This window comes from Malurus melanocephalus, unplaced genomic scaffold, assembly GCF_030028575.1.
Source record: "Malurus melanocephalus ecotype Western Australia unplaced genomic scaffold, MMel_1.1 scaffold_196, whole genome shotgun sequence".
In the NCBI taxonomy this organism is placed as follows: domain Eukaryota; kingdom Metazoa; phylum Chordata; class Aves; order Passeriformes; family Maluridae; genus Malurus; species Malurus melanocephalus.
The window spans coordinates 1,088,246-1,103,293 of NW_026623428.1; the positions used below are offsets into that span (position 1 = coordinate 1,088,246).

Sequence of the window (15,048 nt, forward strand, 5' to 3'; positions counted from 1 at the left end):
CAGAATATGTTACATAAGGCTAAAAGCACATAGGTTCAGAAGAAACTGATTGATGGGACAAATKATGTCTCTAATACAGTATTTTCTCATCTTATTTTTTTCCCTGCAAGAATCTACCTGGTACAAATTATKGAAAAAGCCTTACTGGAATGGGTTTCTCGGAACAGGCTTTCAAATCCTTTAAGAAATTGATGTTGCCAAGCATTTTCTGGCTCGTACCCCARTAATCCAAAATCTACAAAACATAGTAGGAAATACCTTTTCAGGCTTTGAAACAAATACACATGCAAAAAGTTACAAATCTCTCTTAATTAACACTCATGCATATTTAATACTGATAACCTGGGACCTCCTTGAGATGCCAATAAAGCAGAAAATCAGTCAGATTGAACATTCCCTTCCAATTGTACTTAAAGGTCAAAAAGTAAACAGTGTCTCTAGGAAGTTACRTATTATCTATTATCAAGATATGAGTCAAGCAAATTAAATTTGATACATTATAAAACTTGGAAAATAAGGAATTCTGAAAATTTTCAGTAAAATACTGGATAGAGGCTGTAAGTATTTGCCTACTGTAATGGACCTGGGGTCATATTGTTTATTAGACAATATTGAGAAGAACATGAATTACATTTTTWTTTCAGGTTATTGTCTGCCATTTTACCTTGCGTCCAGTTCCTGAAGGATCTGCAATTCTTTCAGGTTTCTGTTCTCTCATAACACAGACAGCAGCCATGACAAGTTTGACACCAGATGGAGGATTTTTCATTGCTTTGACAAGTGATATATCAGAAGGCTAAAATAAAATATGCATTAAAAAATTATGGCAAGTATTATGTCTTTCTCAGCACTCAATAAATGAACTGAGAGAAAAAAAGAGGAATTATAACACCATTAGCAATGAACATAGGTGATTATAGAGGACTTCTAGAAAGGATGGTACAGTGTTAGCATGACAATTAACAATCTGCATCAATATGCAGGGGAAATAAAATTAAATAAATGCCAATAAACTGTAAACTAATGATTAAATTTTGTTTTTAAAATTCCATATCAGAATATTTTTGATATTCTTGACTTTTGTGTCACATTYCTTTAAATTCATACTTCATTTTAGACAGCTAAACAACACTTCCAAACGCTGAAATTTAGACCAGCTTGCCTTCAAAGTGTCAAGAGCAGCAATTGCAGCCTCCATGACAGGTAACGCCTCTGCCAGGTCACTCTCACATTCATTTTTCAGTGCCTGAGCTTCATCAGCTTTTTCTGTAGCAAGTTCTTCATCCACTTTCACAACTTTTCTTATTTCTTCTACTTCTGCAGATTCTACTTCTATAGTCTAAAGAAAAAACATGAGTGAGCTTTATATTGTACAGAGAATGATGAAATAAACTGAAATTACCTAGTATAGGACTTAAGAAATACTGTAATATATAAAGAGAATACGGATATCTTATAATATTTTAATATAATTGCAATTTATGTTAAGGGAATAATTTCTTAGCATATTGCAACATCATCGTAAAGTTTTAACAGTAGACAAACTGCATGAAATCAGATAACTCTCAAAAAAAATATTTAACATATGTTTGAAGTTCAGGAGACAAGAAACTCTTCAAGTTTGTGTATCAGGCTGTAACTAAAAGGACTAGATTTTATAGGGTGTTTTCATAGCTTCATAGTTTATAACATTGACTATTGAATTTATTTTCTCTCCAAGGAGAAGTCAAGCCTTCGTCCAACTCCCTTTGGAGTTCTATAGAAGTGATATTTAGTTTTCGTACAGGCAAAAGAGATATCACTCTGTAAAGACACTTAGGAATCAGAAACAAGGGCATAAKATGTCAATTAAATAATTCTTTTTTGGTGATGCAACAGTCACATACTAGATAAGTGTACTTTCATAAATTGAAATTTTTCAAAAACACTCAAGATTTTGCATCCTAAATCCCACTAAATTCCCATGAAATTAATTTGGTTTAGGATCCTTGTACAAGTCAAGCATCAGTGAAATAAGTACACACATGCTTACATTAAAAGCCTCAAAGTTGTATTTGTATATACCTGCATCATGCTTGCATTTTCCACTTTAGCCTCTTCCAGTTTGGGCTGCAGCTCAACTAATTCTTCTTTCATCCTACCAACCTATGAATATACAAAAAAATACAGGTAGGATCCAGAATGGTCATGTACAATTTCCAACAATTTAAGACCTAGATTTTACCTAATGATTAATTTATTGATAAAGGATGTAACATTGAGTTTCAAATCAAAGTGTTTCAAAGATAAAATTTTATCTCTTGTGTACAATGTTTAATTTTAAGAGTTATGTTCACTTAGAGTCACTTGTTAACCACRAAGGAAAGGGAAACTCTGTTCACATACTATTTAACAATACATGCTTAGAGATCTATGGCCTCTAGCACAAGTCTTGTGACTAAGAAAGAAGGCAAACAGGAAAAAAAAGAGCAGTAGAAAAGCAGGAAAGCAGTAGGAAAGAACACCCAAAATTCATTTTTTAGAGTTTCAATGTTAAAGATTGAGCTAAACAAAATCTGAAGTAGTACTTTCGACTGACTTCTCCAGAAAAAGACCCGCATTTGACAAACATTTTCTATTTTCAGTTCTATATTTGTCATAACTCACCTGTGACTCAGCAAAAGCTAGTTTATCTAGTCCATTCACATATTTCTTCTTGGCTTTCATTACACTGTCTCTTTTCTCAGTAAGAAGCCTCTGAAATGAAGCAATAAGCTCAAGATAAGAAGTAGGTGTCACATAATTATGGCGTCCCAGACTTTGTAGGAACCTATTAAAACAAAAAGAAAGAACGAAATAGAATAACTTTAAATTTTGATTTTTTTTTAGTCTATTGTTAGCAAAGTTATGTAACTGTTTGATAGGACTTAAAAATTCCAACCATTTTATATAACATTTTTATGAAGGCAAATAATTGTGTTAACTTTTAATACATGAGTATTTAATAAATGAGTAGTAATAGAAATCAATCACCTACTATTTCATRTTTGCAAAAGCAATAGACTGACCTTTCAGAGAGGGACAAAACTGAAGTATGAAAGTATTTACAGATGGGCACAACTGCCTCACGCTCAGCATCTGTGAGCTGAAGCGTCTCTAAGAATTTACTAGCCACACGTTCAAGGGCATCTTCAGGCCATGGCTGAGGGAGAAGTGAGAAGGAAACAATTTGTAAAATTTACCTGTTAGTGATCTTCAAACATTAAATCAGTTTTTACCATTCAAACCACCAGAATGAGACACACTAGTCCCAGCTGTGTCTCAAKAACAATGAACTGATATAAGGGCTGGTCAGCTCAGGCAGCAAGGTCATCATCCGTGCAATATTTTCTGRCAACTCCTGGCTGATCTCATAACTCAAAGCTATATGTTAACATTCCATCTAAACAGTTCTGTGTTTATGTCATCCTTTGCCAGAAAAATTAATTGACATCAGCACTGGGCCAGGCTATAGAGGTGACTGTGTTTTATTGAGAGCAATACTGCTTATATCAATACTGCTTCTCCAAATTTTATTCTGCTATAAAAGATCTACTGACAAACAACAGGATTTGTATTTTCCTGTCATTCTTACAATGGATGACCTGCTTAACAGGCAGCAGCAATTAAGATCATTTTACAGTCACGATGAAATAGTTTTTCTAGTCCTTTAAAGCATACACATTATGGAATAAAATTACAACTTGCCATTATCAAACTAAGACCATTGACTACTTCAGAAATTTGTAGCAACAAAATTTTACTTTATTAAGTTGAAGAAATGTTGAGATCACACACCAAAGAGCTCCCAAAATATTACAGAAAAAGCCTATTCAATTAAAAAGTTTTGAAAAACATGCAGTACTTCCACTAGGAAGGCAAAAGAAAATCTAATGGCACTTATAAATATAGAGTGTTAGAAAACTGAAGCAGCRTTTTAAGGAAATAATATAAATATTTTCCCACACCTGGAACCAATCAATAGTACAGCAGTTGATGAGTGATGGAAACTGCCTCAGACGATTGCGGAAAGCATCTCCAATCGGGCTGAACGCCACCACAATATGGAGATTTTCTTTGCAGCGGTTCACAAAAAGTGCAAATAAGGCCARGGGACTGAGTTCTTCACCTTGATCGGCTGGAATAGCTGCACGAACACCCTAGGGAATAATACATAGCATAAAAAATGTTATTTAATTCTTATGAAGTGCATTTGAAGTCCTGTAGCAATCCTGTTAATGGTAGCAGCACCATGAAATAAATTTTTTTAATGGAAGGAAACAGGCAAAATAAAGTAGAAAATCAGAAAAAGTAGTAGATACTGTTTGAGAATAGGATTGCACTATTTACCTGGGACCCTGACAACTCATTCTAGAAATTACCATCTGCTGCTCTGAGCAACTGGAAGTACATCATAACAATAGAGCGAAAACAGAATTCTTTTGAGGGAGCAGATTTAAATATGTAAAAAACAACTTTGCTCCAGCTGGCACATTATGGATAGCTACCAAGTTCCAGCATGCACCCACTGAATATGTTCATACAARCTCTGAAACTGAAAAGGAGCCATATCATCTTAATGTCATCATATACCTGGCAAGAGTGAAAYAGTAATAGACAAAGATGGCTACAATGATAATCTAACTTCTTTGAAAGATACATGAATCCAGGCATCAACATGCTCCATAGGTGAGGTGCAAGAAAAAACAGTAGTGATAGCTATCAAATGATACAGATGTTGCAATAAAGAACATTTATGTGTGTGCTAAGAGACACTTTGAAACAGTCAACTAGAAGTATACCTAGGAAATTTATTAAAGACACTGCAGACATAGGAAGACAGCACAGCATAGGGCTCCAAATGTTGTTTGCTAACRCTTCCAATGTGATGTATACAAGACTCCCTCCCAAATTGTGACTGCTATTGTGAAAATCCAAGTATGATTTTAGAATTTTTAAAAATTTGCCTGAGTACATTGCATCTTTACTTCTGAACCTAAATTCACGGARCACCTTTGCCCACCTTCTCTCTGAGTAGAAGTGTCAGGACTATGAAATTCTGTCTAACAATGCCCTAGTGCACCAAACAGTAAAAGTCCATTGACAAAGGCAGGCTGTGTTTTCTAATAAAATGTCATTCTTTGCACTTCACTGATCAATGAAAACATGATGATGTGCAGTCTTCTCCTATGCAATATACTACAAAAATAACTGGCCCCAGAGTATTTGTGAACAACCCAAGGCCTCTACATGCACAACTTAATGTATTTGTGAACAGASTGCTGGGTCAGATTTAAAGGTTGTAGTTGGCATAAGCTACTCCATAAGTTCACAAGTAAATGGTTGATTTATCTAAGGTCTCAAAAACGGCACAGAATTAAGTGCAATTATCCAAAAGCCAAATTTCACACTAAATTGACCAAGTAAATTAAAAGGTAAGTGGAATTAAAGAGAGTTTCTAAATATACCTCTACAATTTCTTGTTTTTCATCTGCTGGAAATAGATTGGGTACCTCCCCTGTGTTGAGGAGACTGTCAACATCTTCTAAAAAGCTTTCTTCTTTAATTTGTGCATCTGTGATCAGAAATACAGTTTTCAATCCTTTTACACCTGCACTCTTCAGAAGTCTCTGAAAATGCAAGACAGTTAAAATTGTACATTCCAAAGTATCCTTCCTCAGAATTAAGTCGAAATGTAGACAGGTTATTAATACTTACTTTCAGATCTTCTCTCCACTCATTTGTGCCATAGGTCTTAGAAATCTCAGGTTGAAAAACCTGCATTCCTGCCATGAATGCTGCCAGGCGAGTCAGAGACTGCCGCCCGCTTCCTCCCATTCCAACCAGCAAAGCATTTCCCCCAGACTGCTTCAGAATGCGGCTCAATCGGGACAAATGTTCCAGCATGTACCTGCATTGGAAACGTGCTGATTACCAGAACAGCAGAAATATGTGCACATTTATGCACATAGAAATGAAATTAATCCAGGAGTAGCATCTCCAAAACAAATTTCTGAATGCAGGCTGGGGCAGGGTAGAGAGAAAACGGAAGAAACAGAGAGAGCATGAACCACAAAATAAAGTAAAACTTATAATTCTTCTGTCACACAAATATCAACATTTAGCTAAATTACTACAAATTACTAAAAGGAACATGCAGAAGTAGTAACAGGAGCCCTATAAGGATAAATGTGTTAAAGGAAAATAAAAACATTCATTTCTACTTCTAAATCACAGCAGTATTACCAACTTTAACTTTCTTGAAGTATAGCAATTTAAATATATTTTTAAAGTCACCACTTAAGAACAYGGTTTATATCAACAAACATGTCCTTCCCTCTACCTCTGACAGTGTTTTATATGTGGAATTGACATTGGAACATCCTCAGGAAGAAGTATCTGCACATTACTGAGAGTTCTTGTGAAAATTCAAGCACAGTTCATCTCAGAATATGCAACAAGGCYTAGAGGAGATCACCTGCTTAAACACAGGATATGGGGTAATCAAAACAAGCTGAGCAGCTATTAGAAGTGGTCTCAAAAAAACTTCCAAGCATTTCAAGATACATAAATTTTTGTTTACTTTTACTGGTTAGAAAAATAAAGGAAACAAATTCAGATGTTCTCCATAAGATTGAACTCTCAGGCTACAGTCAAACATGCTCTCTTGGATGCTGTCCAGTGAGGTCACTGAAATATTGCTTCCCAGGAAGTGCCCTCTGATCAGAGGCTGCCAGCTCTTCAAACTCCCTTGCTGTAAATATGGGCACTCACAAATCCAGCCTGACAAGATGACACAGACTAAAATAAGCTGCTATAAGAAGGGTTTAAAGCAATCCTAATCACCTGCATGAAATACCTGCATGTCAAATTACCCTGGCARATATGAAGAGGCAGTAATCTCTTGAGGAGGCAGTAATCTCTAGCAATAGGGAGCAGGAAGGAGTTGTGACCTCCTATTCTCTCTCAGTTGTAGCTATGTGTGATCACAAGTTAAGGTAATAATAAGGGCGTGCAGAGTCTAAAATTTCACAGGATTACCTGCAGCACCAGCTGGGTGCTTTGCTACACTGAATAACAACAGAGCAGATAGACAGCTATGATTGTGTGACACCTCACTCTGCAGATGCTTGTCCTTGGGAAATCAAAGTCCAGTGATATCCAACTTCCCTGGTGACAGAGGCTTATGAGAAGTACAGCTCCTACCTGATTCAATGCAAATGTTTCCCTAACAGCTAAGGAAAATATCCAAAGCTCTTAGGAGAAAAACTTTTCATTATTTACTTTCCAATAGAAAAAGGAGAGGCATAAGAGAAAAACCAGTTTACCTCCATCCAAAAAGGTGTAACACCACAAACACTTCTAAGGGTGCACAAAGGGGAGGAGATATACCAAAAGCCACAGCCCACAAAACCAAATATACTGAATTATCAACTACTGCTTAAAATTCTTAATAATACAGATMATCAATACCTGAAAACAACAAGATTCATTCTTGTTTTCTGGATCTGATTRTATTCATCCAGACACTGCTCCACAACAACACTGAACTCCTCAATGCTTGGAATCTCAATATAAAGTCTTTCATCCCCCTCAAGTTCTGGTTCCATGTAGTCACCAAAACACAAACTTCTCATGTTTTCTTCTGTTACCTGTGGTAAATATTAAACAAATTATGAAGTCAAGTTTAATATTTAATGAATGTATTCCTCATCAAAATTTTAGAAAACAAAGGAGAATTTAGACAAATAACAATAATAGACAGACATAAGAATGAGCACTCCAAAATATTTTGACAGAAAACACTCCCCTCAAAATTATGTTTCCTGCATTAAACTATATACTTATTCTTAATTTGCTCTTGGAAAACAATTGGCTTCAATAACCATTAACAGCCTCATAATCATGACCTTCAGATTACACCAATTTCATACAGATGTATATTATGAAATGGACAACTAAGACAACAAAGTTATTTTTTATGTACATCAATGAAATTACAGGGGACATAAAAAAACAAACAACAGAAAAAAAGAAGACAAGGCATAAAATATACAACAACCATACAGCATTTTGGATACTGAAATTTAATAACAATCACTGGATGCAGATGCAAATTTCTTCTAAGGAAAAGTAGTAAGTTTACRCACATTTAAATGTCACATTTTGAATGTCAAATGCTTACGTACAACAGTAAAACCCTCCCAAACACTTTTTATTTCTACTTGTTTTTCCTCATGAAGCCATTTTGCCAAATWCAACTCAAACTTTAGTGCTCATTTGAATGAAAAATTTCACCTGTGATTAACTTTCTAGTCCTAAATTAACAACAAAATAATTATTTTACAATAGGTTAAACATCATACTCACAGGTCCTTCTCCTTCTTTCAGGTGTGCAAAAACTCTATCAAATGCTTCTTTGAAATGTTCTTTCACCATRTCTTTCACTAGATTGAACAACCAGGCTCTATCATCATCTTCCACCAGACGGTCGTAGAAGACACGGAACACCTCGTGTACAAACAGCCGAATCATCACACGTTTGTTTTCAACCGAGCTCTTCTTAATGAGCAAACAGCCATTGATAACCCGTGAAAAGTCACGCAGGTTGAAGGTATAATGAGATTTGGCTGGTGTGGGCAAAAGATTTTGGATGGCTTTCTTATACACCTTCAGATAACAACAATGAAGAACAACAAAATCAACAAAAAAGAAACACTGACTGTATTATTATCATGATTCCTAAATGTCTTCTAAAATGTTACTGCTCAAAAAAAAGCCTTTCACAGGACATTATTGTAGAGCCAAAGGAACTTTGCTGAACAAATTGAAGGAAACTTCCATTAAGATATTTGCTTCTTACCTCTAAAGTGGCAGCGACAATTTGATTTCCAAGAGTGGAGAAGTCAGCAGGAAAGTCATTAATCTTTAGGTAAAGAGTTACTACAGTGGAGAAGATGCGGGTCATTGTTTCATCACTGAAAGAATTGATGGCGCAAATGTTGAAGTGCCGCAGGAAGCGAGGGGTGACAGGATTCCTCCCACCCCCTGGAGGCCCCATAGCAGCCAGTAACTGTATGTCCACAAGGGTGATTTTAGAGGTGTCCTTAAAGTCATACCTTCAAAATAAAATGTGACATTTAGATATGGATATAACACATTCGTTACAGCTTAGATGAATTTATATGACAGACTACTCTTTGCACACATAAAACAAGTATTTAAAGCTATAAAAAAMCATAGTAAGCATTATGTAACATGACATATATTTTCATACAGTTTATACATTTAAAAACAAACCCTCTTCCTCAAGAAACCAGAAAACAAGTAAACTGAGAAGTCCTTAGAGAGTAAGATATAAGCTGCTTCAACTCCAATGTATTTTTATATAAACTAATCTACCTTAACATTTACAAACCACTTCAAAAAAGTTTTGAAAATAAATTTTGAGGGAATAAATAATTATAAGAGAAAATAAAGCARTAAAAATATTTCAGTTGTATTTCCAATAATTACCAAAATCCATGGTCAAAGAACTGTCTTAAAAGTTCTATAGGAGGCTGTGCCCCATACTTCTCCAAAGCAGGCATATTCATATCATCTACAAAAATAATGCACTTTTTTCCCATTGGAGGGCCAAARACTCCTCTGCGCCTCTTGTCCAGCCTGGCCATAATAATGTTCTGCAATGCAAACAGGATCATTCAGAACACAGATTAAATATTCACATACACAATCTCTTTGAGGCACAAATTGTCTGTTCTACTAACCTGGGTCTGATTGGCAGTGGTTCGAGCTGAAAAATTAATGAAGAAGGGAAAGTAGCGCTCCTTTTCCAAGTTGTTCATTAATTTGTCCTTGACGTACACAGATTTCCCAGTACCTGTTGGTCCCACTAGAAGCAGTGGTCTTCACAAAGAGAGAAATAAAGCACACAGACTGCAGAAACCTAACACATACTGTGAACTAATGCAGATAGAAGTCAAAGGTTTACTAACTTGCCCTTCTTGCTCCACCTCTAAAAACATTACTTGCCTAAACAAGAAACTAATGTGTTCTAGCACATTCATTAAACCCTGTCATAGTTTCAGTTTACTTCCAATATCAAGAAAATGGAAGGAGAAATAAACATATCTCATTCCCTCTTCATACTGGTGTTGGAGTATATGAACATACCTGGGACTTAAATTCCTCCTAACAGGTGTTGCATTAATTTGAACTTCATAAAGCTTTCAGCCTTGGAACTTGAGGCTGGTTTTTATTTCATTCGCTTTTATGATCGGACCATGGCTAATATAACTGATTTTCATGCAATTAATCAAAGGGGAAAAAAATTTAATTGCCAAAGTAGAAAGAGGGCACAAAAACCTTCTGGGCTGTCTTAAGAGCATCATCAAAATGAGAACACTAAAGTTAGAATATAATAAGGTATCACAAAAAAACCTAAAACCAGACTTTCAGGCAATTTTTTTGTTTGTTGTAAATGTCTGTTCTAAGAATAAACTGAGAGTTTTTGAGAATGAACTCAAAGGAATGAATGAGATATTTTTACCTATGATCAATACTTCAGAAATTCTTAGTGAAGCAACTTACATTCCATGTGTAATGAACATGTCCAGCAAATAGGTGTAGCGAACTGTATCCATAGTTGGGACAATAAGATCTTGAATCTTCACATTTTTATCATTGTAACTAATTGGTTCAATGTATTCATTCCAGTGAGACCAACCTTCTTTGCCTGTAAGCTAGGAAGAAAAACAGATGTAGAACAGGTTGGTATTATACATGTGAAGGGTTTTCTCTGCTACTTCACTTTTTAAAAATTAAAATAATGGATTTTAATACATTAATGAATATTTGATGTTACAGAAGTTTGTACATTTAGTTTGCTTTACCTCCCTAATAAGTATTAAAATATATACTGAAAAACTTAAGACTCTTTTCTTAACAATTTTGTTCAGTGAAAACCAAAAAAACACACACATAGGAAACCACAGCAAAAACACAAAAGAAGAAAGGAGTTTAATAGACACTATATACAAAAMTTGTAATGCAAGCAAACTGCCTATGGGCTTAATATTCTGCTTTCCTTCTGAACAGTCCACATTACTCCTATACAAAAGCAGATTTGAATCTGCCAACTGAGCTTGAGCGGCAGAAGAACCATAATGTTGGCGGTGTTATAAATACCGCTGAAATGTACATCTCAGTATTTTATTAAAAATTGGTCAGTACACTGGTATTTGAAAAAGAAATGAAAATGCATTGTGGGATTTAATTCAACTAATACTCTACAATGTACAACAAGCTTCATAAAGTTAAAATATACACCTGGCTGTACTTTCCTTCTATTATGACTGTAAGAATCTATTTAGTGGATGCAGAAGCCAATCTTACCTCATACGCGTAGTCATAGACTAAGCCTTTCTCTTCCAAGGGGCACTCCCATGTTTCCACAATCTCTGGTATAGGATCTGCTTCAGAGTTCCCAGACAAGGTTTCCCTCAAGAAATTATCAAAAATTATCCTGCTGTCACCATCACAAATCCCACCAATGGACCAGACTATGGCAAAAGCAAAACAACCCTGCAAGGGCAAAGAATTTTGTATCTGTTTAATAAGTTGACATACTACACAAACCTTGTGCAGTCTGATTAACAAACATTCTGAAAAACATTGTTAAGCAGAGAGATGTTAGGATTTGCCCTTGAATATATCCCTGGCTTAAAATTTAGAAATCTAACTATAGACAGAGCACACAAAAAAGTCTTACTCAAGGAGAGATAGATAGGCAGGTAGATAGATGGATAGATGGATAGATAGGTAGGTAGACAGACAGATAAATGGATGACAAACCATGAAGGACACTGACTACAGAAGTATGTCACGACAAAGACAAAGGAGAGTTCTAATGACAAACCAGGATCTAGCAATTTTCTAATTCAGTTCTAAATAACTACTTTCACATCTATTTTCTTCAGTTTTTCTTAATTATGTAAGGTCAAATAGAGGATCCAACTAATATAACTGTCAGCAAAACTCTCTTCTGAGGAAATTTTGCTCAAACATGCCAATCAGGGTTGCATGAATATTTATTTCCTTTCAGAGAAAGAAGACACCTTGCTTTAGCTAACTTCTTGGTTACTAAAAGAACACATTTAATAAAAACACTATCCCAATTAACTGGAAAAATGGTAACATTTTWAATCATATTTGTCACTTGTAGCACTTCCATGTCATCTGGGCACCTACAGAGTATGGGGAGAAAGAGTAAAGTGGTAGTAAAATTTTTTCATGTCAGTTATCCACAAATTAAAGTTATTTTGATTAGTACAATTGTTTTGTAAACCAGCATATACAGAAACAAATATACATTTCATTACATGTTAAAAAACTAACCATAATCCAGACACGAATGTTTTTGTTGGTGGGATCTTCTTGCACAGCTGAACAAATCAACATTTCAAAAATCCGTGTGAGGGCTACTACAACATTGATATCACTTGAAGGTACCAGTTCCTAAGAGATTCAAAAGGTTGGATGTCATACTTTACACGTTCAGTTAATTTATCTTTTGGAGATAAAACAGGAAAATAATTAGATCATTAGCTAACTCTGGACATGCACTAGAAGGCAAGGTGTACACAGACTTATACTCGAAAGATCATTTGCCCTCCTCAGTCACTGAAAATTCAAGACCTTTACCTTGTTAACTATGKTCAAAATTACCATGTAACTACTACAGTTATACACCTTAAATCAAACCAAAACTCGCAGAAGTAACTACAGCAACACGTTAGCAAAATTCTAAGCACTGTCACACTGAGCTTGCAAGGAATTACATGTTTCCCCTGACACTTAAAAAARTTACTTCCTTATTCAACATGAGTTCTTTAAAGAAAAAAAATGTACAAAATTCTTTTGGGAAGACTTTTTAATCAGTGCTATAAATGCTTATTTTACTGTTGAAAATCAGAAGATGAAAAGTATGATTAAGTTTCAAATCTTAGCTGACATTCTCATTTTAACTTTCCAAACTGGTCCCAAGAGCTGCATATTCATTCTAATTGTGCTTGTCATGAAAGAACAGTCACCTCCTTCCAAGGGTAACTGAATGGAAATGGCCACTAACCACTGCAGGAAAAAATGGCAAAAAGTACCTTGCACTGTTTTTGACGGAGTCTTAATGCTGGTGGCACCAACCAATCAAAAAGTCCCTGCAGAAGATTTTGATGTTCTTTTGAGTTCAGAGGTTCAGGCAGTTGACTCAGCCAAGAGGTAACAAGTGGCCTCCAGCCCAGCTGAGAAGGTTCCAAATAAATCATGCCACAACGACTGACTGTAGCAGGCTAAGGAAAAATGGTAAACTCGTTCTATTGTGCATTTACTATACTGAATTTTGTTTTATATTTTCATTAAATACAAAACTTACTGATGCCTGGGAAAGATCCATTGTTTCAAAAATCAGAGTCATCTGAGGGGACATTTGGATGACTTCCCCACTCATCAAACAAAGCTTGAAAGATAAAACATAACATGCAGGATTAGAAAAAAAATAGTTCTAAAATTGGACTTCCTATCACAGAAGAGTACTGTATGAAAACTGGCAAAACCAAGTAAAATCAAAGGTAAGGTTAACTGGATAAAATGTTTAACCATTTGTAGCAATAGATTTTTATCCTGTTTTAGCTCAATTCTCCACTTAAACCATAGTACTCCATAGTAACCCACCAGTAGGTTCATTACAATCAATCTTGCATATGACAGGATAAGAAAAGGTGGAAAGCAGAAAGGACAAAATACATCTGCACCTGTTGTTGCTACTACTGAAGCATTCAAACCCACTACCTTTCTTATTAAAGTAAGAGTTCAGTTTGAGTATTTTGACACATTAACATCCAGAACATAAAGTTCAAATGTTGTCTCTAATTTTTATATTTGCTTTGTGATTGCTAGGGCCCATTTACAAAAGTGGTGTTACGATTTTGTTTTCAGAAGTCATTATTTTGGAAATACAACCCTTTGTGTCTTGGGATTGTCTTGAAATATACATGTCTAAGTTTGTGCAGGCTTAGAAATGATGGGGTTTATATATAATTAATTGTAAATTCCTGCATTGAAATTTCAATTATTTATGATAGAAAATTACATTATAACATTAAGGAAATACTATATAATTAGTGTCTATCAGCAATGAGTTGATATTGTGATTATGATTTCAACGTAAAACAAAACAAACAAACAAAACCACAATCAAAAACTACTGAAAAAGAAAGCTTACAGCTGGTCACCAAGAGCATCTTGCACTTGCTCTTTTCAAAAGTCAGGCAGTGCAGTTCGTATTTTATATGGAGTTTGTGGTTWTATATGGAGAAGAATATTTTCACATAATTTCATKTAGRCATTTATTTCACTGATTGGTACCTTTTTGTTGTCATCCAGAACTGTGTTCATGCTTTCTATCCACAGGGTATCGATGGGGCCATCGAAGATGACCCATTTGCGGTCAGGAGTCTCAGACAATGCAAACTCCCTGAAGGTTGTAGCAACAACCCCGTCTGTCCACTAACGGGGGATGTGGGAATGGGAAGTGAGACAAAGAACACAGGGTTTAGCCTGAGCTGCCTGTCACAGAAACCCTTCCCTTTGCTTTCCATTATCCCTCACTTKTAATTATTCTCATGCTGCAGAGAGCAGCACAAAACTTTGCAGTTTCACAGAGGGTCTTGCAACATCAGCAAATTTTAAAAAAGATCTTTTTTTCACTTGAAATACTATTGTAACAATAAAACCCCAGCAATGCAATTTACTGAAACACAGAGGCATTTATGCTCTGTCTTTCATCTGTTTCTCTCCAGTCACCCTAAGTCTCACTATTTCACATTCACTGCTTCATATCATTCCTTCTCCAAACCTAAGTTTCACACTTGGGAATCCCATGAGTTCACAGATTTTTCTCAATAGTTTTTGCATTACTTCGATTATACTAGTTAAGAACAGACTGAAAGATGAATACGATTATGTTTGATA

General features: G+C 35.3%; 1 protein-coding gene across 1 annotated transcript in view; it reads right to left on the reverse strand.

Moving 5' to 3' along the window:
- Positions 1–15,048, reverse strand: part of DNAH12 (dynein axonemal heavy chain 12) — a 53,198-nt gene that overhangs the window by 17,334 nt on the left and 20,816 nt on the right. Inside the window, exons 31-50 of the mRNA XM_057373395.1 lie at positions 14,443–14,583; positions 13,451–13,534; positions 13,179–13,367; positions 12,418–12,537; positions 11,416–11,604; positions 10,612–10,763; positions 9,789–9,927; positions 9,535–9,701; positions 8,882–9,137; positions 8,389–8,688; positions 7,492–7,670; positions 5,737–5,929; positions 5,487–5,648; positions 3,987–4,178; positions 3,048–3,181; positions 2,647–2,809; positions 2,065–2,145; positions 1,163–1,339; positions 665–796; positions 146–235 (exon numbers count right to left, since the gene is read on the reverse strand). Of these exons, the coding sequence (XP_057229378.1) occupies positions 146–235; positions 665–796; positions 1,163–1,339; positions 2,065–2,145; positions 2,647–2,809; positions 3,048–3,181; positions 3,987–4,178; positions 5,487–5,648; positions 5,737–5,929; positions 7,492–7,670; positions 8,389–8,688; positions 8,882–9,137; positions 9,535–9,701; positions 9,789–9,927; positions 10,612–10,763; positions 11,416–11,604; positions 12,418–12,537; positions 13,179–13,367; positions 13,451–13,534; positions 14,443–14,583 (3,240 nt within the window). The remainder of the gene's footprint in view (positions 1–145; positions 236–664; positions 797–1,162; positions 1,340–2,064; positions 2,146–2,646; positions 2,810–3,047; positions 3,182–3,986; positions 4,179–5,486; positions 5,649–5,736; positions 5,930–7,491; positions 7,671–8,388; positions 8,689–8,881; positions 9,138–9,534; positions 9,702–9,788; positions 9,928–10,611; positions 10,764–11,415; positions 11,605–12,417; positions 12,538–13,178; positions 13,368–13,450; positions 13,535–14,442; positions 14,584–15,048) is intronic.